The sequence below is a fragment of the Cherax quadricarinatus genome, chromosome 33, assembly GCF_038502225.1.
Source record: "Cherax quadricarinatus isolate ZL_2023a chromosome 33, ASM3850222v1, whole genome shotgun sequence".
In the NCBI taxonomy this organism is placed as follows: domain Eukaryota; kingdom Metazoa; phylum Arthropoda; class Malacostraca; order Decapoda; family Parastacidae; genus Cherax; species Cherax quadricarinatus.
Window position 1 is genome coordinate 6212730 of NC_091324.1, and position 26060 is coordinate 6238789.

Genomic DNA, 26060 nt, shown 5'->3' on the forward strand with positions numbered 1-26060 from the left:
AGCGATTTCCTACCTTCAGATCTGCACTCTTAACTTTCCTTACTCTGATGCGCCTCCCATTACTGTGAACAACTCGCCACTTGTAGCAGGTGCTGGGCTGCACCTCACTGCTGGTAGCCGTTGCTACCACCCCACCAACAGCCTCCTCACAGTGAGAGACAGACTGCACCTCACTGCTAGAAGCCTCATTCCCCACATCTCCAACCACCTCACACTCTCTCCCAGGCCCATTGAGGTGGACCTTCAGCCTCCTAATCTCCTCCTGGAGAAGCAAGACCTCCTCCTTCAACTCTCCAACCTCAGCTTTTAAAACACTGTAGAAGCAAGCCATGCTTTGTAACCGTCCACGCTAATCCCCAAGCAGCTCAGGGTCTGTGACCTCACGTGACGACTGACCACTGAACACTGACGACTGACCACTGAACACTCAACTGACGACTGACGACTGACTGACGACAACACTGGTGAAAAAATGCATAGTAATTTACACCTGGAAAATCCTAGAGGACCTGGACCCAGATCTGTACACACAAATTACTCCCTACTAAAGCAAAAGACCTGGCAGACGATGCAGTATACATCAGTAAAAAGCAAGGGTGCTGAGTACACAGTGTAAGGGGTGCAAGAGTATTCAATAGCATCCCATCATACATAAGGGAGATTACCAATAGACTCAGCCGTGTTCAAGAGGGAACTGGATAGGTTCCTAGTCAATTCTTGACCAGCATTAACAACCTGGTTGATCAGGCCTTGATCCACCATTCCGGGTCATGGACTGGGGTGCACCGTGTACCCTCTAGGTAGACTCAAGGTAGGCAGACGCGGATTTAGAATTAAAATGTAATATAAAATATAGGGGTGTGCCAAAGTATTGGTATCGACTGAAATTGATGGTATCGATCTAAAACTTAGTATAGGTATCGACAAAGTATCTGGCATCGTTGCAACCCAAAATATAAATAACTGCAATATTATTATTCACTCGTAACGTTATTTTCTTCAGCTATTCCTCTCAAGAACTCACTCACCTCCCTATGGCTTTACTAGGTAACAAAAAATAAAAGCCTCATCTCGGATTTCGTAAGTGGGTCGGCAAGAGATAGCTACACCAGCAGCCAAATATGTCGTCTTGCATAAGGTTTGCCTCTAATGTGTGTGTACATGCTAAGTGTCTTGCACAAGGCTACCTCCAACATGCACACATGGCAGGTAAGAGCAAAACGGCAAATAAGCAATACTATTACAATGCTTATTTTCCTGCATGTTCCACCTACCTAAATTATTCATAACATCAAACAATACATATAAGGCAGAAGCGTGCAACAGAAGAAATTATATTATTAAGAGTCGAGTATTCAAGGTAGTAGTAGTTAAATTAAATGTATACCTATAAACGTACAAAACAGTCTACAACTTTGTAGACTGATATATTATTGTACAGCCCCCATTTACGTTTGGCAGAGTTGTCGTGGAGATTGTGCAAATAACAATAACTTGCGCCATCATTTCAAAGAGGTAATTAATTGGGGACAGTCTAAAATTGATCAAACACAACTCCATTAAGCGAAGAAGAGAAAGATATATATAAATTTACCAGCACTTTTTATAAAAAAAAAAAAAAAAAGACTGGTTTCAAATGTTTGAGCTTTTAACTCGTTACGAAAAGAGCCACAGCAGACAGTGCAAAATGACCTTTGATATACATTTATCCTTTATGGATTTCGAGAGGATTTGTACTCCCGCAGCCCTGTCCTAGGTCAGACTTGAGTGGGGCTTGCCTGGTCAACCAGACTGTTGCTGCTGGCGGCCCAATGGTCCATATATCCCTGACACTCCTGTTGATCCAGCACTTATGAACGAAGAAACACTTCAACAGGCCTACTGGCTCATGTCAGGCAGGTCTAATTAACACCCACCTAAACCCACTATATGCCCGTCCAACCTTTAAGTAAAGCAAGCTACTGAGGCTCGTGCCTGGGAGTGAGGCCAGACCGCACAGTAGTCATAAAGTGCTTATTCATATACATGTACTCTATGATTCAGAGACAGCTCACGCATGTCCACTAAATTTGAGGAAATATTACAATGCAAAACGAACTAAACTTCAAGCAGGTAACCCAGCATCGCGGCTACCTGTTAATTATCGCTTGATTGTTCTGGCTAACATCGCCCCCGAGCCCCGATCTCAGACGTAGCAGATGGGCCCCTTGATGCCGAGAATGACAACCAGTCTGGTTACTGCAAACCTTTTACAATACTGCTGTGTACTTTCGTCCCCGTTCCTTATAAATAGTACCTGCTGAACTACCAATGTTAATACAACGTACGAACCGTGTTTAGTATTCATCACTAATTCATTCCAGTGAACGAAGAGTAAAACAATGGCGAACTTTGTTTTAAATGACATACTGCCGAAAGAAATGCAGACAAACAGCAAAAAAGCCTTTTGGTCCAAAAGGTTTTCCTGGCTTTAACTGCTATACGTGTATGTTGAAGAAAACCTTCTCTCGATCATTCAACAGCAAGAGCTAATCTAATAAATGGAAGCAGAGGATTACCTGTTAACTTATGAACACAAGTACTACCCAAAACATGAGGCCGCCCAAAAGATTTTCAAAACTAAATTTTTACCAAATAACACAAATTTTAAACATCAATCCTTTAGTCCCTAGCAATGTGGACACCATATATATGATGCCCACTACTCAAAGAAAATGGCAAGAAACGTAAACAATAAGTTCCCGCCTCCCTTGGAGGTAGGTGATTGGCGAAAAAATCAAGATAACAGGGGAGGAAACAACGACATTAGGACAGGTATTACTTTATTTAGTACCCGGGAGAAGGGAAGTGGGGAGCAAAAACACTTAGTAACCAGGAGAAGGGAACAGCAATAAAACCCAGTTACTGAGAGGGAAGGGGAGGGATGAGAGGGAGACGAGACAGCAACGATACGATTCGGTACCTGGGAGAGGATCATGTGATAGGGCAGCAGAAAAAAAAAACCAAGTACCCGAGAGAGGGAGGGAGGGATGGGATAAGAGACAGCGACAATACAGCCCAGTATCTGGGAGAGGAGCACAGGATGGGGGTAGGAGACAACAATTAGACCCAGTACCTGGTAGAGAGGGGAAGGTGAGACACCACCACCACCACCACCACCACCAAAAACCAATTATAGATAAATTCCGGGAATTCTGGAGGTAAAGTGTAGGCGAACTTCGCTGAAAGCATTATTCCCCATCCACCCTCATTAACAAGAAAGGACAGGAAGCAGAGCAGGTTGAGTAGCAGCACTGCTCATCAGCAACCTGTGAATTTTTGAAGAGGGGGATGGAATAAACGGAGAGGGGTCGAGTAACTACATGATAGGGACACTCAGAACTAGGGGACTCAAGGTGGTGATAGCAGTGATGTACAACCCACCCCTCAACAGTGGGAGACTAAGGCATGAATATGAGGATAGCAGCGAGACGATGATGGCCACAATAGCACAGGTAGCTAGAAGAGCGTACATCGGCAATGCAAAACTACTGATCATGGGAGACTTCAACGATTAGGAAACAGACTGGGAAAAATCTGGTGCCACATGGAGGATTAGAAACGCGGTGAACTAAGCTGTTGGAGGAGGCAATGGAAACTTCTCATGTCAACACTTCAGGGACACAACTAGGGAGAGAGGGGACAAACCACCAAACCTGGACCTTGGATTCACTTAAAGTGAATCTGATGTAGATTACATCGAGCATGAGAGGGCCCCTTAGTGCTAGCGACCATGCAGTGCTGAGGGTTGAACTTTTCAGATGTGAAGTATGTAGAGTATGAAGAGACTACCCTGACTTCAAAAAAGGAGATTATGAAGGTATGAAGCAATTCCTAAGCAGAGTGCCATGGAAAAGAGAGCCAGAAGGAAAGGTAACAAATGAAATGGACTATGTAGCTGGAAAGTGCTGGGGAAAAGAAATTCATAGCCAAAAGCAGGAAAGACAGGCATGAACAGAATGAGCCCATAGTTCACCCAGATGTGCAGGAAGGAAAAAGCTAAAAATGTGTGAACATGGAACACACACACAGGAAGCAAAGAATGCCGGAGAATAGTGAAGCTACATGAGACAAAAATCAATTTGAGTGGGTAAGAAGAGAGGCCGAACGCCAACTCGAGAATAACAGCATTAAAAGCCAAATCTGAGCCAAAGCTGATATGCAGCTACAACAAAACGAAGGCAAGTGTGAAGGACCAGGTAAAAATGCCAAAGAAGGAAGTAGAGGAGCTCACTAGGAGTGACCAGGAAGTCTGTAAAGAGTTTAACAAAAGATTTAGAGGTATTCTCAGTAGAATCCGAGTCAGAGCACACCAACGTCTACTGGACACACTACAGACAAGAGTAGAAATGAAAATATCAAGTGAACTAGATACCTCGAAGGCAATGGGGCCAGTCAAAAATCTCTCCTTGGGCTCTGCAAAAGGGAGCAGAGGAACAATGCGACCCACTTGCAGCGATCTTCAACAAATCAATAGAAATGGGGTAGAAACAGCGGTCAGAGGTCTGAAAAACACCAAATGTAGTACCAATATTAAAAGAAAAGGAGGACAGACAGGTGAAAATAATGGAAAGGAGTGGATTCATAAGAGACAACCCCCGCAATTTTCGAGATGGTAAATCAAAGTTAAGCAGGAGAGAGGGATTGGTGGACATTATCCCACAAGACTGACACAAAGCTAGAAGAGCAGGCAGGAATTACAGAGAAAGCACTACAGTGGATCAAGGAATACTTAACGGCAAGGAAACAGCGAGTTTTTGTCAGCGAAGAGGTATGATAATGGGCAAACGAAACGAGTGGGGTTCCACAAGGGTCAGTATTTGGTCCAGTACTGTTTCTTGTGTATGTACAAGACATGACAGGAAATAAAGTTAAGAGATGTCGCTATTTACAGATGATGTGAAACTGATCGGAATACAAACAGTAAAAGACCAGGATCAGGACAAGTAAATGCAAAGTTATGAAACTGACAAGGGTAAAGACGTCTGGAAACGGTGTACAGGCTCAAGGAACAAAGAGTGCGAACCTTCCCATATGAGGACTCCGGAGTAAGCAATGTTCCAAGTTTTCGTCTGAGAAACACAACCAAATAACCGCTGTAGCAAACGCGACACTGGCAAATTTAAAGGTAGCTTTCATGAATATCAAGAAGGCATTCACGACCTTATACACGGTATTGTTGGGTTCGATGTGAAGGAAGAGTGAATGTAGCAATAAACACTAACAGGTGAGACTGTTATCGTGTACTAGCGAACAAAGACGAAGCCCGGCCTTCTGATACATCCGCCGTGTAACCCTGCCTTGACTAGACCGACTCTGCCTAGGGCCAGCCGAGCGGTGTTCAAATGCGAGTCACGTGACACTTGCCTTGCGTGATGGACAGGGACCCACAAAGGATGACACACAACGGTATACATATTACTGACAGCAAGTGCCAGGCCCATCTTGGAGTATGTTGCGCCAGTATGGAAACGGCATCAGGTAAAGCATGTCAAGCCGGAAAAGTGGTAAGGTTTGCAACGAAACTAATCCTAAAGCTGAGGGGAATGAAGTATAAGGAGAGGCTAGAGGAGCTAACCTGACGGCACTAGAGAACACAAGGACCAGAGGTGACATGATTACGACGCACAAAATAATGAGAGGAATTGACAGGGCTCACAGGAAGAGTTTGAGAGGCGGGTCTCAGGTACCTGAGGTTACAGCTCTAAGTTAAAAGCACAGATGAGCCATAGGGATGTTCGAAAATACTAATTTAGCCTCAGAGGGGTCAGGAAGTGGAACAACCTAGACAGCGAAATGGTAGAAGCGGAATTGATACATAGCTTTAAAAAGAGGTTTGACTGGGATCACAGCCTGGTGTGTGAAACCAGTAACGGCAGAGGAGCGGGGCCAGGAGCTGAGACTCGACCCCTGTAACCACAATTAGCAGTGCAAGAAACTAACATTTTCATCTTCACAAAAAAATTGCTAAATCCGTATGGGCAGTTTTGTGGGGCTTACCGGCCACACGACAACCACAACGTGGATCGACAATACATTCACTACTTTATAACGGATACGACAGTGCAATAAACCTCAGCTTATGAGACATCTGACACCTTGAGTTTCAATGCAATGCTCACTCTTCGCACACACAGGCTAGTTGGCATGCACACACGAGGTGGGATGCACGCACATGAGCTAGGACACATTTACGAACACTTACACATGCACGCACTGGTGAGACACACCCACACATTAATGCACACGAAGTGGGGAAACACCCACACATTCATCCACACGAAGTGGGGAAACACCCACACATTCATCCACACGAAGTGGGGAAACACCCACACATTCATCCACACGAAGTGGGGAAACACCCACACATTCATCCACACGAAGTGGGGAAACACCCACACATTCATCCACACGAAGTGGGGAAACACCCACACATCCATGCACACGAAGTGGGGAAACACCCACACATTCATCCACACGAAGTGGGGAAACACCCACACATTCATCCACACGAAGTGGGAAAACACCCACACATCCATGCACACGAAGTGGGGAAACACCCACACATTCATCCACACGAAGTGGGGAAACACCCACACATTCATCCACACGAAGTGGGGAAACACCCACACATTCATCCACACGAAGTGGGGAAACACCCACACATTCATCCACACGAAGTGGGGAAACACCCACACATCCATGCACACGAAGTGGGGAAACACCCACACATCCATGCACACGAAGTGGGGAAACACCCACACATTCATGCGAGCACAAGAGGGAAGAAACACCCATACATGCACACGAGCAGGCATATATGCACACACACGTACATGCATCTGGATACACCCACACATGCAAGAACACGAGGTGAGTTTCACTCATACACACAATTGTACATTTCACTCATACACACGATTGTACATCCCACGTGTAAACGTGGGATGTACAATCGTGAAGTCACCTGGTTTCAAAAGTTCAATAAATGTTTCTCTGTAGAGACAAGAGGGTCAGGCATTAGTTCATAAAGGATAAAAATAAACATGTGCCGGGCCTCAGATTTCCAGGAAAGCCTTGAGATTTGCTGCCACCAAGACCTTGGCCTCCCCGTGTCTTGTACCAGACTGCTTACCACGCCGTTGGAGTAAGCGTAACTGGGGAAACTGCGCAGAGTGGAGAGGGAGGAAATGTGCAAGGAATATGGTAAACTGAGCAAGATGTGAAGAACATATATAGTTCTGGTATTGATGTGCTTGTCAGAGATAAGATTGTGTGATGTGTATGGTAATTTAACTACCCAAGAAGAAACAGAGTGATGTGTAGCTGTTTTACCTACTCCCAGAGTAGAAAAACACACACACAGGGCCAGGAGCTGTGAATCGACCCCTGCAACCACAACTAGGCGAGTACACACTCAAAACAGGACATGAGACTGGGAGGTGTTTTAGGGAGAGGCCATTGGTGCACTAAGAGAAAACACCATAAGTGTCCGGGGCCCAAGACTGTTTAACAGCCTCCCATCAAGCATTAGGGGAATTACCAATAAACCCCTGGCTGCCTTCAAGAGAGCTGGACAGATACCTAAAGTCAGTGCCGGATCAGCCGGGCTGTGGCTCGTACGTTGGACTGCGTGCGGCCAGCAGTAACAGCCTAGTTGATCAGGCCCTGATCCATCGGGAGGCCTGGTCATGGACCGGGCCGCGGGGGCGTGATCCCCGGAATAACCTCCAGGTAACCTACCAGACATAGGACTGTTACCTGGAGGTTATTCCGGGGATCAACGCCCCCGCGGCCCGGTCCATGACCAGGCCTCCCGGTGGATCGGGGCCTGATCAACCAGGCTGTTACTGCTGGCCGCACGCAGTCCAACGTACGAGCCACAGCCCAGCTGATCCGGCACTGACTTTAGATATCTGTCCAGCTCTCTCTTGAAGGCAGCCAGGGGTTTATGGGTAATTCCCCTAATGCTTGATGGGAGGCTGTTAAACAGTCTTGGGCCCCGGACACTTATGGTGTTTTCTTTTAGTGTACCAATGGCGCCCCTGCTTTTAATTGGGGGTATTTTGCATCGCCTGCCCAGTCTTTTACTTTCGTAGGGAGTGATTTCTGTGTGCAGATTTGGGACCATTCCTTCCAGGATTTTCCAAGTGTAGATTGTGATATATCTCTCCCTCCTGCGTTCCAACGAGTACAAGTCAAGTGCTTCCAAGCGTTCCCAGTAGTTAAGGTGCTTGACAGAACTTATACGTGCAGTAAAGGATCTCTGTACACTCTCTAGATCTGCAATTTCACCTGCTTTGAATGAAGATCTTAATGTACAGCAGTATTCCAGCCTAGAGAGAACAAGTGATTTGAAAAGGATCATCATGGGCTAGGCATCTCTCGTTTTGAACTTTCTCATTATCCATCCTATCATTTTCTTTGCACGTGCGATCGTGGCACTATTGTGATCCTTGAAAGTGAGATCCTCAGACATTACTACTCCCAGGTCCCTTACATTATTTTTCCGCTCTGTTGTATGGCCAGAGTCTGTAGTATACTCTGTTCTAGTTATCTCCTCCAGTTTTCCATAACGGAGTAGTTGGAATTTGTCCTCATTGAACATCATATTGTTTTCCGTTGTCCACTGGAAAACTTTGTTTATATCTTCTTGGAGGTTAACCGCGTCCTCAGCAGATGACAGCCTCATGCAGATCCTAGTATCATCCGCAAAGGATGATACGGTGCTGTGGTGTATATCTCTGTCTATGTCTCATATGAGGATGAGGAATAAGATGGGGGCGAGTACTGTGCCTTGTGGAACAGAGCTCTTCACTATGGCAGCCTCCGATTTAACTCTGTTGACCACTACTCTTTGTGTTCGATTTGTTAGGAAGTTGAAGATCAATCTCCCCTTTCCCAGTTATTCCTTTAGCACGTATTTTGTGCGCTATTACGCCATGATCGTATTTGTCAAATGTTTTTGCAAAGTCTGTGTATATTACATCTGCATTCTGATTTTCTTCCAGTGCATCCAAGGCCATATCATAGTGATCCAGTAGTTGTGAGAGGCAGGAACGACCTGCCCTGAACCCATGTTGCCCTGGATTGTACAGATTTTGGGAATCCAGGTGATTTGCAACCCTGCTTCTTAGCACTCTTTCAAAGATTTTTATGATGTGGGACGTCAGAGCTACTGGTCTATAGTTCTTAGCTAATGCTTTGCTGCCACCTTTATGGAGTGGGGCTATATCCGTTGTTTTAAGTGACTGTGGAATTTCACCCATGTCCAAGCTCCTCCTCCATAGTGTACTTAGGGCACGCGAGAGGGGTTTCTTGTGAGGTGTGTAAGGGAATGTATTTACTAGACATAGGACTGAGAGGTGTGTGGGCGGTGTATCTACAAGACTGGGAGGTGTATATCATACCAGCCACTGAACTGGCTGGTGTGATACGACTCGTCTACCATTAGCCAGAGTGTACTAAACTATTATAACTGTTATTTTAAATTACTAAAGGAAATTTTCTTGACGTCCTTCGGTCAAAAGTAGTTTGTGCAACATCTGGAGTTACAAATGAACAGTTCAGATGTTTCGTGACAATCTTACTGTGTTACACAAGTGGATCGTGGGACACACCATGAGTTTGGTATGACCAATATTCCGCTTCGAAGACGTGATGCGGTTTCAATAATGACACATCTTTCTTTGGAAATCAAGAATAATGATGACTACTTTTTACCTTTACAATAGTGTACTCTTGAACCGTTATTTTCTCAAGAAAAGACACGTTGCAGCCTTTTATTCTATCATTTTTCATAGATTTCTAAACCCGATAATTAATAATTATAATGGGGTTTTGAATTAATGTACATTATTATAATTCATGGCTGACGTTTTAATTTTATCCTGAAAGTTAATGTTCATTCTTTAGATTTTATAATTAACATACTACGTTATATTTAAACTATTTTACAATAATAAACATCCTGAAATTGTAAAGTGTGTCAGCACTACGCTAACACACACTTAAGACAAAGCATTCCCTCAAATCTTTGACAACATTAAGCAGCTACTTGCCCCTCAGAGGGGCGAACATCTTTACCCTCAGAGGGATAAACATCTTTACCCTCAGAGGGATAAACATCTTTACCCTCAGAGGGGTAAACATCTTTACCCTCAGAGGGGTAAACATCTTTACCCTCAGAGGGGTAAACATCTTTACCCTAAGAGGGGTAAACATCTTTACCCTCAGAGGGGTAAACATCTTTACCCTCAGAGGGGTAAACATCTTTACCCTCAGAGGGGTAAACATCTTTACCCTCAGAGGGGTAAACATCTTTACCCTCAGAGGGGTAAACATCTTTACCCTCAGAGGGGTAAACATCTTTACCCTCAGAGGGGTAAACATCTTTACCCTCAGAGGGGTAAACATCTTTACCCTCAGAGGGGTAAACATCTTTACCCTCAGAGGGGTAAACATCTTTACCCTCAGAGGGGTAAACATCTTTACCCTCAGAGGGGTAAACATCTTTACCCTCAGAGGGGTAAACATCTTTACCCTCAGAGGGGTAAACATCTTTACCCTCAGAGGGGTAAACATCTTTACCCTCAGAGGGGTAAACATCTTTACCCTCAGAGGGGTAAACATCTTTACCCTCAGAGGGGTAAACATCTTTACCCTCAGAGGGGTAAACATCTTTGCCCTCAGAGGGGTAAACATCTTTACCCTCAGAGGGGTAAACATCTTTACCCTCAGAGGGGTAAACATCTTTACCCTCAGAGGGCAAAGATGTTGCCCTCAGAGGGTAACATCTTCGCCCTCAGAGGGCAACATCTTTGCCCTCAGAGGGCAACATCTTTGCCCTCAGAGGGCAACATCTTTGACCTCAGAGGGCAACATCTTTGACCTCAGAGGGCAACATCTTTGACCTCAGAGGGCAACATCTTTGACCTCAGAGGGCAACATCTTTGACCTCAGAGGGCAACATCTTTGACCTCAGAGGGCAACATCTTTGACCTCAGATGGCAACATCTTTGACCTCAGAGGGCAACATCTTTGACCTCAGAGGGCAACATCTTTGACCTCAGAGGGCAACATCTTTGACCTCAGAGGGCAACATCTTTGACCTCAGAGGGCAACATCTTTGACCTCAGAGGGCAACATCTTTGACCTCAGAGGGCAACATCTTTGACCTCAGAGGGCAACATCTTTGACCTCAGAGGGCAACATCTTTGACCTCAGAGGGCAACATCTTTGACCTCAGAGGGCAACATCTTTGACCTCAGAGGGCAACATCTTTGACCTCAGAGGGCAACATCTTTGACCTCAGAGGGCAACATTTTTGACCTCAGAGGGCAACATCTTAGCCCTCAGAGGGCAACATCTTTGCCCTCAGAGTATAAGGCGGCTGGATTTGTTTACCACGATAATCATTAGACTAAAATTTATACTCTCTCATTTGCAAATTCTTGGCAAGCCAAACATCGCACTGCCATCCAAAATTTCCTAACTGATAAATGCCCAATTACAGAACTGCCTTCATCATTACAAGTTACCACAAAAATCACAAAAGCATTTTTTCAGTGGTCTTGAAAGCATACATGTAATGAGCACATATAATAGTATATTATGTAATAACAATATTTTATTTCAGCATTATACAATGTTTGTACAGAGGTGAGTGACATTTAGGTGTGCATGCACAGAGCTCATAGTTGTGTGGAGCATTTCGGGCAAATTTAATTAACCTAGGATAACCCCAGTAATATGATGAGAACAAATTTCCTTTAAACTAAAGAAATGTTTACGTGTTCTCTTGTCTGATGGTAACACAAAAGGCATGCACAGGCCTGAAAGAAAACATTAAAGTGGGTTGACAAAGATTAAATGGGTTCTACAAAGGCTAACGCCGACTGTTTACACCGGGAATGACAAGAGCCCCTAAATGACCGCCTCAGCAACCTCACACACCATATTGATTTTTCAGACGGAAAGCAAATCAGGAAGTCACTAGGTACCCACCAACTTTAATTAGTGCATTGCCATAAAAGCAAGACCTTCAAATGGTAGATGAGGTCAGGTTATGTAGTGGTAAGTTGACATGACTTATGCCTAGGCAACACAAAAACTGTGGCTTCAGGCAGTTTACATGGGAAATCCCTTTAAAACCACGTAAAACATTTTGCAAACTTACCTCTCTCGTCGTCATCCACATTACTGTTCACTAATACTACACATATTATTAACACACTTAATGATCCACGGAAAGTCATGGTAAAAATCCATAAAATTTAGTTTGGAATAATCCACTCACACCCTCACTCGCCCATGTTCACCGCACGACTGTTGTATTGGCCTGGCGTGACATCACACCACGCTCCTCCCAGAGTTTGAAAAGACATGCCACACGACGTAAACATTGAGCCCATGTGAGCGTTCTCAGCTTAATTTCTTAAAGAAACGTGCAAATCGTATAAAAATATCAATAATACATATATTTCTTTACTCCACTGTAGTTAAAAATCACCCAAACAACTCTAAAACATGATTTTCGTCGACGCTGTGAACGAAGTACTGGAACATCATTTACGCCCGTCTTGCTCGGAGAGCCCAGAAGGTCGCGGAAAAGTGGTCTATCTGCGATGTCTGATCGATTTTAGCTTAACGAGATGAATTTTGTCATTTTCCCTAGGTGAGGTTATTCTTATAATATTACAAGTTGATTAAAATGTCCCAAACTTTTTATATATAATGCTAAACATAACTGAAGGGTTAAGAAAGAACAGAACAAGGGCTTGATCACCTACTCTAGGTATATAATAAAACAACCCAACACCCCAATACGGTAGCTGTGACTTAATTGGAGTCCCTCTTTCTTTTCCATAACAAATCACGTCTTGTTAAAAATTATATTGGACGTGCTGAGATTATTTTTTTTGTTAATGCATGATTCTTATGTACAGGTACGCATGAGTACTTGTACATGAGTACATGAGTTGACTGTGGTTCAGCTACAGCTCCTGGGCCCACATATTAAACTTTCGATTATCTGACGCAGTTAGTCCTGTCCTATTCACCTCTGATTCCATGCATGGACTCGTGCTGCATACATTCCTACGTGTACTGGCGTGCGCAGTGTTTGTCGGCAGCTGTCAATTTAGAACAAAATTTTATGGCATGCAGAATGAATTTTTTGTGTATTCGTATATATTTAAGCAAAAAAAAATATTACTTTATTATTTCTACATGAAACCGCTGTTTTCATGGGTTATCTGAAAAAAAATAGAAATAATAAATGTTCGTCAATGAGTTATCAAAATCAAGATGGCTATTCTGGTCTTTCTGCATCAGTTATGTTTTATTGTTTCTTGATGGCTCATCTGCACCACGTTCCTTCCGGCCCCACCTCCGGAAACACGGGTCGCAAAACTGCAAAATCATCTATGCAGAACGATGGCAATTTCAAGCGTTCTAAAATGTTCAGATCGAAGTTGCAGACAATTAGCCCGCTAAAACGACCGTCGAACATCAGGTGACACTTCCTTGCGGTTTCATAAGTTATTAAATGCCAACATTTTTTTAAGAGTTTCCTGTTGATTATAAGAATTACCAATTAAGTGATAACTATAAGAACGTATTCATAAATAATGTAAGTAGTAAATATCAGCGGTTGCTAACACTAAACAACGAAATATATTCATAATTTAGTAAGAGAAAAGTCTTACTCATTAAAAAACCGATGAAATCAGTATGTATATTACAGTCGCATTCGTAAAAATATTCAGAAAGTTGTTTTACCAGTTAATGTCTCAAGTTAAGAGACCAGTTATCGTCTAAAGTTAAGAGTCTAACAAAAAAGGAGCGATAAACATAGATTTTTAAACCGTCCACTTAATTTATACTCGAGAAATCTTTGAAGGCTCCTCTAATGACGACTCACCTAAAGTTTCGTGTGCAGGCTCCACTGCACACGAAGCATCGGCTACTGACCTGAAGCTTCATGTGTAGGTTCAACTGACCTGAAGCCTATGGGTAGGCTGTACTATTGACTTGAAGCTTCATAGCTTGGTTCCACTACTGATCTGAATCATCAGGTGTCAGTTCTATATAGATTGTTCTGCCTCAGTTACGTACAGATTATTTTCCTCAGTTCTATATAATTGCCTCAGTTCCATAAAATCTGCCTCACTTCCATAAATTAATCTGCCCCAGTTCAAATTGATTAATCTGCCTCAGTTCCATATTGATTAATCTGCTTCAGTTTCATATAAATTAATCTGCATCAGTAAGTCTGGCTCTAAGACCTTCACTGATGTCAAAGACTGCACGTGTACCCAATTATGGCAGACTTCACACACTAATAATTATCATGGGGTGAAGGGGAGGGGGGTGACATTAAAGAGGATGTAGGAATTTACCGGGAGTTAATGATGGAACATTGGGTGTTAATGACAGGATACCGGGAGTTAATGATGAGATACCGGGAGTGGAGGAAGTTGGGTCATCCATCCACCCCCCTCCCCCAAAAGAATCAGCAGCCTACCGCAAATAACGTTCCTGTGGTGGTGAGGGGAAAGGTTGGCAATCCAGCCTAGCACACATTACCAACTAGTGGTGAGGTCGCCCAGCTAATGATTTTAGTTGGGGTATAGTGTCACCTAGCCCATGGTTGTGGCGAGGTTATAGTGTTACTCAGCTAGTCAAGGTTCTGGTGTCACCCAGTTAGTGGTTGTGTCACCTAGCCCATGGTTGTGGCGAGGTTATAGTGTTACTCAGCTAGTCAAGGTTCTGGTGTCACCCAGTTAGTGGTTGTGGCGAGGTTATAGTGTCACTCAGTGGCTGTGGTCAAGGCTATGGTGTCACCCACTCAGCTTAAGGTTGACAGATCTACCAAAATTGAGTTGAAGTAACAAGTTGGACTGAGAATCTCGATTAGATCAATAACTTTATATTACAGAAATAAACTTTCTTATGATTCACGAGGTAACAATATTCATCGGGAAGCGCTAAACCTCTAGAAGTCATACATGGTCTGGGGAATGAGAGGTAATCATTAGTGAGGCGAAGAAGGGGAAGGCAGCTCCAACTCACTGGACCAAGAGCCCTTCATCAGCCTCAAGATACATCCCTTCCTCCCTTTGCATTTGATATACATTGGAGAAGTTCCGAGAGTTTTTCTACTCTCAAGAGCCCGGCTGTTTGCTAGACTCGTCTGATGCTTGCTTGGTCAACTGTCTTCTGCTGCTGGTGGCTCGGTGACCCACATATTCATCACAGCCTGTGCAGTTTCCTCTTGAAGACTTCTACACTTGTTCCAGCAGTGTTTCCGATATCTTCTGGTAAGATGTTGAATAATCTGGGGCCACAGACATTGATACAGTGTTCCCTTATTGTGCCCACTGCATCCATGCTTTTCACTGGGTTTATTTTGCACTTCCTCCCACATCTTTCATTCCAGCATGTTGTTATGGCAGTGTGCAGATTTGGGATAAAGCCCTAGTGCCTTCCTGGACATGGACCGGGCCGTAGGTGTGTCACGAGGTTTGGTCACGGACCGGGCTGCGGGGGCGTCATGAGGCCTGGTCATGGACAGAGCCGTGGGGGCGTTGACCCCCGGAACACCCTCCAGGTATTCTCCGGGTATATCTCTCTCCGTTCCAGTGAGTACATGCTAAGGACTTTAATTCGTTCCCAGTAATTTAAATGCTTTACTGACTATGCGGGTGGTAAACGATCTCTGTACCTGTTCCAGCTCTAATCTCTTTCCTGCCCTCAATGGGGCTGTCAATACTGAGCAATATTCCAAAGGAGAGAGCACAAGCGATTTGAAAAGTGTCACCACTGCCACTATTCCCCTTCTTTGAAAGTTCTCATTATCCACCCCATCACTGTCTTGGCTATCGTGACATTGGTCTTTCCGTGTTCTTTGAAAGGTCAACTGACAGACTCCTAGGTCTTTCACTCGTTCCTTTCGTTCCATTTGATGATCCTTTTGTGTTTTGTATACACTGTCCTTTTTGACTTCTTCATTCTTTCCATACCTAAGTCGTTGGAACTTATCACCATTGAACGTCATGTTGTTTTTCCACTGCACACTGGAAAACCCTGCGTACATCTTTCTGCAATTTTTTAGTATCTTCTACCGAACTTATTTTTGTACTTATTTAAGTGTCTTCTATAATGTTACAAAACTGTGACAGGTGTTTTAATCTGTGTCCGCTATAAGGATAAGAAAAAGTAGAAGTGGCAGGACAGTGCTTTGGGGTACTAAGCTTTTTACCATTCTGATAATTGATTTTGCTGTTTATTACTACTTCCTTGAAGGTAGCAAGAAGCAAAGGTTTGTGTCTACGAAGCTCGATTAATATTTACGACGGCTGCCATATTTTGGAGCTCTGATCAGGTCATGTTTACGTCCACCTTCCTGTGAACTAAGTATTCTGCAATACTAGTGCCTCGTGCAGCGCCTTCGATTAATAGCCAAAGGACCTGGGTTCCATTCTGAGGCGGATAGAGACTGTTGCCCGTCTTAGATTCATCTATAGCAGGAAGCAGGTACCTGGGTGTTAGCCACCTGCAATGGGTCGCATTTTAGGAAACAGGACAAAAGAGACACATTAGGAATAAATCATAGTGACTGGCTTTCTTGGATTATTCTGGGCTGCTAGTGTAGCCGTCAGTCTTCGTGACACACTCCCGCTATCTATACTCAGTGATGGTTTTCTCTCGTAGCCCACCACTGTGGCCGGAAGTGTCAGCGCGAAACTGGTGTGGGTTCTGCTGAGAGTGGAGCTCGCTCATGTGTGTCCATGTATTCCTGGGGTCACGTGGTGTATCCATGTATTCCAGGGGTCACGTGGTGTGCCCATGAGCCATGATCAGGATCCTCCATCATCCACCATATGGGTATTTAACGAGATGACAGCCTTTGTGTTTATCATCTGCCAACTCTCAACCGCACCCTCTATATATATTCATACTACTGTTCAATTTGAAAAAGCAAATTAGAAATTATAATCAAACAGAACTGCGAATTGCCGACAAGAATAAGGACAAAGCTACCATATGTAGTACAAGTCTTTTATTAAGACAATGTTTCGCTCTGTGTAGGGCTTTTTCAAAACAAGTAAGAAAATGAAATGAAATGGGGAGAAATATGACAAACTCGCGGGTATACGAAAAACGTAGTTAACAGTAACGAGTAGGAACTGGTAGACCAAGCAGATAAGAAGGAAAGTTATATATATATATATATATATATATATATATATATATATATATATATATATATATATATATATATATATATATATATATATATATATATATAAAGTTTTCTTCTTTTTTTTTTAGTAAATGTTTACAGGAGAAGGGGTTACTAGCCCATCGCTCCCGGCATTTTAGTCGCCTCATACGACACGCATGGCTTACAGAGGAAAGATTCTTTTCCACTTCCCCATGGACAATAGAAGAAATAAAGAAGAACAAGAGCTATTTAGAAAAAGGAGAAAAACCTAGATGTATGTATATATATATATGCATGTGCGTGTCTGTGAAGTGTGACCAAAGTGTAAGTAGGAGTAGCAAGATATCCCTGTTATCTAGCGTGTTTATGAGACAGAAAAAGACACCAGCAATCCTACCATCATGCAAAACAGTTACAGGTTTCTGTTTCACAGTCATCTGGCAGGACGGTAGTACTTCCCTGGGTGGTTGCTGTCTACCAACCTACTACCTGCAGTTTAAAAACTGTAGTGTAAAACACCCTTCTGGCAAGACAGTGATGGAGTAAATGATGGTGAAAGTTTTTCTTTTTCGGGCCACCCTGCCTTGGTGGGAATCGGCCAGTGTGTTAATAAATAAAGTATATATATATATATATATATATATATATATATATATATATATATATATATATATATATATATATATATATTTCACAAGCTACCAGCACAAACAGCAGGTCATGGAAAGGCTGGATGAGTATTCTGTTTGCGGAAAGATAATTATATTAAAAAAGTGCTTTCGAGCGGAGGAATAGCCTATTAATATTCATGACAAGCAGAGGATGGAAGGACTACGAATAAGCTGAGGCATGAACATGAAGCCTCACATATTCTGGTATTATTTTAGTTGGTGTCTTTAAGAGTTTAATATTTCTCTACTAATTCAGCTGTTGACAGTACTACCAAAATCTTCGTTGTTTTGTCTTACTGAAATTAGTATCGGCGAAGGTTTGGCCCAATATATACATTAACTTAGAATCAAGAGCAAGATTATGTATATGTATATATGCAGAACAACAACTTTGAAAAAATAGTGAACGTCCAAGCACTCGTGATTTCTCACATTATCACGAAAACGCTTACAATTTCATTATTTTTCATAGTGGTTATTCTACATATTGTGATATCACCTGTTAACTGTGATCGTATTGCATATATAAATATATATATATATATATATATATATATATATATATATATATATATATATATATATATATATAGCCTGACATTGTTGGCTGTCTAGGTCTGGTTCTCCATTAGGTGTGGCTGATGAGCGTCGTGTGTACATAAGGTAGAGTCACGTGTATATATATATATATATATATATATATATATATATATATATATATATATATATATATATATATATATATATATATATATATATATATATGTCGTGCCGAATAGGTAAAGCTTGTCAAGAACTCCTTTAAAATTAAAGTCCTTTCTAAAATTTTCTATTTACAAATATATTTCTTTTTATTTATGTTGATATAAAAATTAATGATTCTGTACCAAAAGCACCATAGGAAACTTACCTAACCTTATTATAACAAGCGCAATTTAATTTAGACTAATCCAACTAAATACATTTTATATAATTTTATAATAATTTAATAATAAACAAACACAATGAAATATGCAAATATCGTCAACCATGGGATACAGGATGCAAAACAACCACGGGGGGAGTAGGATGATAGCTCTAGGCCTTTCGTGTTGCAATCAACACATCATCAAGAGCTTGCAAAGTTGCAGAAAAGAGGACATAGAAACAAATACGATCCCAAAGGACGTCTTCACTGGAGTGAGAGTTGGAGAGAGAGTGGGGGAGAGAGAGAGAGAGAGAGAGAGAGAGAGAGAGAGAGAGAGAGAGAGAGAGAGAGAGAGAGAGAGAGAGAGAGAGAGAGAGAGAGAGAGAGAGAGAGAGAGAGAGAGGGGGTGGGGGAACAGAAAGTGCTGCCAGGCATACCAGTGACCATATTTATTTATTTATTTAAAATTTGAGCACACATACAGAGGTACAAAAAATACAGATAAGAGCAGCATGCCAAAGCCACTTATACTATGCATAGCATTACGGGCTGGCTTAAAATTAACTTAAGATTAACTAAGCAATGATGAAATCAGTGATAAAACTTTAATGTAAACAGATTACTATAAAGCACAAGTGAGTATTACAAAGACAGGTCATATGGTTGTATGCATTGTTGTACATTCAGTAGAATGGAGTATTCTGTTAGGTAGTGTATTTAAAAAATAATAAAGTTAGATTGGGTTTTAGGTTTAACATTTATGTGATATAATTGTGAGAAACATTTAAGATATACAATTTATAAGGTTCAGTTATTCAGTATTTATTTGGTTTTGGGTGAGTAAGTGATCTTTGAGAAGAGACTTGAATTTATAAACAGGTAGTGTTTCTTTTATAGTTACAGGTAATGAATTCCAGATTTTAGGGCCTTTTATGTGCATTGAGTTTTTGCATAGTGTGAGATGGACACGAGGAACATCAAAGAGTGATCTGTGCCTTGTGTTATGGTCATGTGTTCTGTTGAGGTTGGCAAGGAGATGTTTGAGGGGAGGGTTAATATCAGAGTTAAGTGTTCTATGTATGTAATAGGTGCAGTAATAAGTATGGATGTTTTGTATGGTGAGTAGGTTTAGTGTATTGAATATTGGTGGAGTGTGCTGCCTATAGTGAGAATTTGTTATCATTCTAACTGCAGCCTTTTGTTGGGTAATTAGTGGTCTGAGATGGTTACTTGTTGTTGAGCCCCATGCACAAATTCCATAGATGAGATAGGGGTAAATAAGAGAGTGATATAGGGCCAGGAGGGCTGACTGTGGAACATAGTACCGTATCTTCGATAGTATGCCTACAGTCTTGGAAATTTTCTTAGAAATTTGTTGTATATGTGTATGAAATTTGAGTCTATTATCAAGGTGGATTCCTAAGAATTTTCCCTCTGTTAGCTTTGTGATAGGTGATCCGTTTATCATTATGTTAAGAGGGACATCTGTAGCTCTGTTACCAAACTGAATGAAGTAGGTTTTGTCAATGTTTAGTGTAAGTTTGTTAGTCCTCATCCAGGTAGATATTTTCTGTAATTCGGTATTTACAGTATTGGCTAGCGTGACTGGGCTCGGGTGGGAGAAGACGTATGTAGTGTCATCTGCAAATAGTGTGGGTTTGAGTAATTGCGAAGCATTTGGTAGGTCATTTATGTATAGGAGAAAGAGAAGAGGGCCAAGGACACTTCCCTGTGGGACACCAACTGTAATTGGTTGTGCAGAAGAGTTTGCCCCATTTGCATACACATATTGGCTTCTGTTGCTGAGGTATGACTTGAGGTAGTTGAGGGAGTGCCCTCTTATGCCATAGTGTGACAATTTTACGTGGAGCAAGTCATGGTTAACTGTATCAAAAGCTTTACGTAAGTCAATGAAGATCCCCAGTGGGACTTCTTTTTTCTCTATTGCAGTGTATATATGTTCTAGCATGTGTATAATAGCATCATTAGTATTTTTATTTGGCCTGAATCCAAATTGGCAGGGGTTGAGTATGTTTTGGGAGATAAGGTAGGAGTAGATTCGTTTATGAATTAATTTTTCGAAGATTTTTGAGAGAGGGTGTAAGTTGGATATTGGCCTATAGTTATTCAACTCTGTTTGGTCTCCTCCTTTGTGGATCGGGGTGACCCTTGCTATTTTGAGTACTGTAGGGAAGGTGGAGGATTCAATGGATTTGTTAAAGAGTGTTGCAATGATTGGTGATAGCACTTGTGACACTTTTTTGTATATAAAGGGTGGTAAGGTATTTAAATCTCCTGCCTTGTTTTTTAGTGTGTTGATAATAAGGGAGACTTCGTATGGGTTAGTCGGAGCTAGGAACAGTGTGTTCGGGTAGTTGCCGGTGAGGTAGTCATTTGGTGGGGTATCTGAGCTTGGGATTTTATTGGCAAGGTTTTGTCCTATAGTGGAGAAGAAGCCATTGAGTCTATTTGCTGTTTCTGTTGGTGGGAGTTGGGGTTCATCTGATTTTGCTAATTTTATTTCGCTATTTCGTGATAACTTTTTTGTTCCTAGAATTTCTGATAGGGTTTTCCAGGTCTTTTTTATATCACCTCGTAAGTTGGATAATCTGTTCTCATAATACAATTTTTTTGCCCTTCTTATCAGGCTGGTTAGGATTGACGAGTAACGTTTTGTTTGGTCTCTGGTTATGTGACCCATTCTGTACTGTTTTTCATATTGGTGTTTTGTATTTATGGATTTGAGAATGCTGGGTGTTAACCAGGGACTGTTCAGTCTCTTAGCTGTCACCTGTTTAGTTTTTTTAGGGCAGTGCTTGTTATAGAGGTATTGGGTCTTTTTTAGAAAATTATTAATACATTCGTCAATATCTGTATAGATTTCTAGCTCAGTGTGCCAGTCAATGTTTGCTACTGCTGTTGTGAAGTTATTAATGGCTGCCTCATTGTGAAGTCTGAAGGTGACTTTAGTAGTGTCTTGGGGTAATTTACCAAGAGTTGTTATGAGAAAAGTAGGGTAGTGGTCTGTGGTATTATCTGTAATTATGCCTGATTTTAAAGGGGATATGGTGTTGGTCCAGATGTGGTCAAGTAGGGAAACACTAGTCTCTGTAACTCTTGTAGGTTTTGTTACTGTTGGTAGCAACATACAGTTACTCATTGTGTTTGTGAATTCAGTAACGTGTGGGTCCTGGTCTTGCAGGAGATTTATATTGAAGTCACCTGAGAGTAGTAAGTGATCTTTGTTCAAGCGTGCATCAGTTATCATACTTCCTAGGTTTTGACTAAATTGGCTAATGTTTGACTGTGGAACTCTGTAGATGTTTATCAATGTGAGAGGTTTTTGTAGGTATTTGGATTTGAATTTGGCTATTATATATTCCCCATGTTCATCCCTTGTGCAAGTATTAGTGATACATTCTAGTTGGTCTGAGTAGTATATGGCTGTGCCACCCCCTTGTTGGTCTGGCCTACAGTTGTGTATGGCTGTGTAACCAGGAATGGCATAGACATCTGTACTATCAGGCTTTAGCCAGGTTTCAGTTAGTGTAATGATGGACATATTGGCATGTAAGGAATTTAGTAATGCTATGAGGTCATCGTAATGCTTGCTTAAAGATCTGATATTGTAGTTAAAGATAGTTATGTTGTTGTTGGCACTGAGAAGTGCCTTTGATTGTTCTGCAGTGTAGTAATTACAGTAACTGTTTGATTCATTTAAGTCATTAAATAAGAGGTTGGTATCAGGATCAATGCTTGTAATCATAAGATTTGTAGTGAATCTATAGTTAGAATTAAGTATAAAACAAAGTAAATAGTCTTAAGCTAAAAAATAGTCAGAAGGTTGAATATTATAGCATTAGAAAAATCCAACAAGTATTGATATTGTAATAGCCTAAACGAAAGTAACGTGGCAATAATAAAAAAATCAGTCAGACCCTGCTATGATACAAGTAATTTTACATACATAATTATACTGAAAGTGATATAGAAGTCACTGGCAATTATAGAGTAACCATCCACGAGGGTTCACTTAAAGGGACTAGAAAACGACAACATTAAGGCGGGAGACTTCTAAAAGTTATACAAAGGAAACGGGGCTCATTAAAATAAACTCATTTAAAGAGGGAGGCATTTGTAATTACAAGAAAGACAGACACAGTTATTCATCCCACATGATTCTGAGGCAAACTCTGGTTCAACCTTCAGAAACTTCATTAAAAATAGGCCCTAATTCCTCGGTGTGGCACTACATTTAAGACAGTCTAATGCATTCGTATAAGAGCCTAATTTTTTACTGTATACTATTGCCTCAACTAAAAATTCATCTAATTTGAACAACTTGTCACTGATATTGTATAATGAATGCTTGTCATGCTTAATAATTGCCAACTCTGCAATATTCCTTTCAAGCCAAGAGGAACAAGGGAAGATGACTCTTGCTTCCTGCCAATTTGCCGGGTTATTACAAGCTCTAATGTGGTTTAAAATCGCGTTCGATTCCTATGCTATACGTAACGAATAACGGTGTTTTGATATTCTCACTTCAAATGGTTTCCCGTCTGTCCCAAATAGGAGAGACTGCAACTGTTGCAACCAATTCTGTAGACACCACCAGCACGCTGTTGGGGTGAATTCTTTATCAGACTGCTTCTAGCAGTCCGTGAATTTTTAAATACTACTTGCATATTAAATCTTTTAAGGGCATTCAGCAGAAGAGATATATCCTGGTATTAGGTGTTATCCTAGGTTCTGTTGTATAAAAAGTTTTCTTAGCTACCTTGGCTCTCGTCTCATGGTTGGAATAGTAGTGAATGTATGTGCACATATTGGTGACCTTAATATACACTGCAAACTTAAACTTTCTATTAACCCGGTGTATCAACACATCTAAGAATGGAAGTTTACAGTCCACCTCTTCCTCCACGGTGAATTTAATAGACGGGACTAAAGCATCAAGTCTTGGTAAAAATGTATCAAGAGACACATCATTTGGCCAAAGACACGAAGCATCTCTACATGACAGGATATCTTTCAACAGTTTAGCCTCGAAAAATTCCATATACAGATTGCACAGTGAAATATATTTTTTCCGTTAGGATCAGTATGATTTTTGCAAAATTAGTGCACATACAAATTTTCACTTGCCCTATTTGGCAAGAAGTGTATTGCTATTTAAGTCAAAATTGCAAGTTTTACTTAATCGCCACTATTATATATATATATATATATATATATATATATATATATATATATATATATATATATATATATATATATATATATATATATATATATATATATATACTGCAATTCCACAAGGGCGTTCTTTGCCGAATTAGGAGAGTGAAAATATTTTTTTGCCATAAATCAGCGGAAATTAATCTGAATATAACGAAAATACATAGTTAATTTTAAGTAATATTAAATGAATTTAAACTGACCTATGTTATACAAAGAATTTAGCTAAGAAAAAAACACGCTGATTTAAATTATGTCAGGTGACTTTTTAAGTTAGGTTTAATCCAAAAATAAAACATTTTATATCATTGACAGTGAAAAAATATATCTTTCAATCAGTAAATTTTTTGCTGGAAAAGTTCAAGAGTTAAGGGAGTTCAGCAACTTGGGCTCATCAGGCACAATATATATATCTCTATATATATATATATATATATATATATATATATATATATATATATATATATATAGATATATATATATATAATGTCGTGCCGAATATGTAAAACTGGTCAATTAGCAAGAACTCATTTAAAATTAAGTCCTTTCTAAAATTTTCTCTTGTAAGTTTAAAGATATATTTTTTTCATTAATGTTGATGTAAAAACTTATAATTTTGCACCAAAAGAAACTTAGAAAACTTACCTAACCTTATTATAACAAGAGCAATTTATTTTAGCCTAACCCAACTAAATATATTTTAGATTTGTTTACAATAATTTAATACTAAACAAACACAGTGAAAAATACTTTTCTCGTTAGGTTCAGAATGATTTTGGCGAAATTATTGTATACACAAATTTTCACTTGTCCTATATGGCAAGATGAGAGTTGCTATTTAAGCCAAGATCGCAAGTTCTGCCTATTCGACACGACACACACACACACACACACACACACACACACACACACACACACACACACACACACATATATATATATATATATATATATATATATATATAGCTCAGAAGGAGGCCTCATTACGTGCCGCTCAGATTCGTGCTTCACTTCCTACTCCTGACAGAAGGACGGCAGAATATATACTCAGCCAAGTTACCACTGCCAACATCCAACAGAAACTGAAGCTATCACGAAAACTACAAGACCTGTGCTCCCACAGCAAATGGAGCGAAATGGGACGACCAGAAATCATAAATAACTTATCTTCCTATACACTAACCGTCACCGAGACAGAAGCCCTCAGCCTAGGGCTCAAGTTTACTACTGGCATCAACAAGAAACATAATCTCGTGGATATGGTAACCAAGAACCAACCTTTTGGAGACTCCGAGTTTCAAAAGGGCTTTGTCCAAGGAATTATCACTGCTGCAGCTACTGAGCCTTCAAGACCGGTCATTCCCAGAAGATACATCCAGGCACTCAGGAACTTGGCCAACAACGATGATATCGTCATTACAACCGCTGACAAAGGAGGTGGTGTGGTGTTACTCAACACTGTCGACTACAACAATAAAGTCTTAAATCTTCTCAACGATGCCAACACATACCAGCCTGTATCGGAATCAGTGCTACTTCAAAGTACCCAGACTTTCCTTCAAAAGGCTCGTAGCATCTTACGAAAATCAGAACAAGACAAAAAACTACTTAAACTTTTACCAGGTCAACCGAAACCAGCACGCCTGTATGGCCTTCCTAAGACACACAAACTTGGCATCCCACTACGGCCTATCACTTCGGGCATAGGGAGTGCACCACACAGACTAGCCGGCCACCTTGCCAAATACCTTTCAGCGCTTCTGGGCACCATCAGTCAAGCCCACCTCAAGCACTCAGGTGACCTTCTCTCCCGAATTTCCAACCTGAATGTCAAAAACAAAAGCATGGCTTCCTTCGATGTCACAGCCCTCTTTACCAACGTTCCTACTGACGCTGCAATCAACATTCTGAGACAGAGGCTCACTGAAAACCACGACCTCCCTTTACCTCTTCTAGATTTCATCAATCTAGT

At 41.1% G+C, this 26060-nt stretch overlaps 1 protein-coding gene across 4 annotated transcripts in view; it reads right to left on the reverse strand.

Annotated features, from left to right (window-relative positions):
• Nucleotides 1–26060, reverse strand: part of Ptp99A (Protein tyrosine phosphatase 99A) — a 727568-nt gene that overhangs the window by 442077 nt on the left and 259431 nt on the right. The window contains exon 1 of one of the 4 annotated variants that reach the window (XM_070090787.1): nucleotides 12218–12392. The exons of 2 other annotated variants lie outside the window; for them this stretch is intronic. In XM_070090787.1, the coding sequence (XP_069946888.1) occupies nucleotides 12218–12296 (79 nt within the window). In that variant the 5' untranslated portion in view covers nucleotides 12297–12392. Of the gene's footprint in view, nucleotides 1–12217; nucleotides 12393–26060 lie in introns of those variants that run through there. One more of the 4 variants, XM_070090788.1, reaches the window with a different exon arrangement.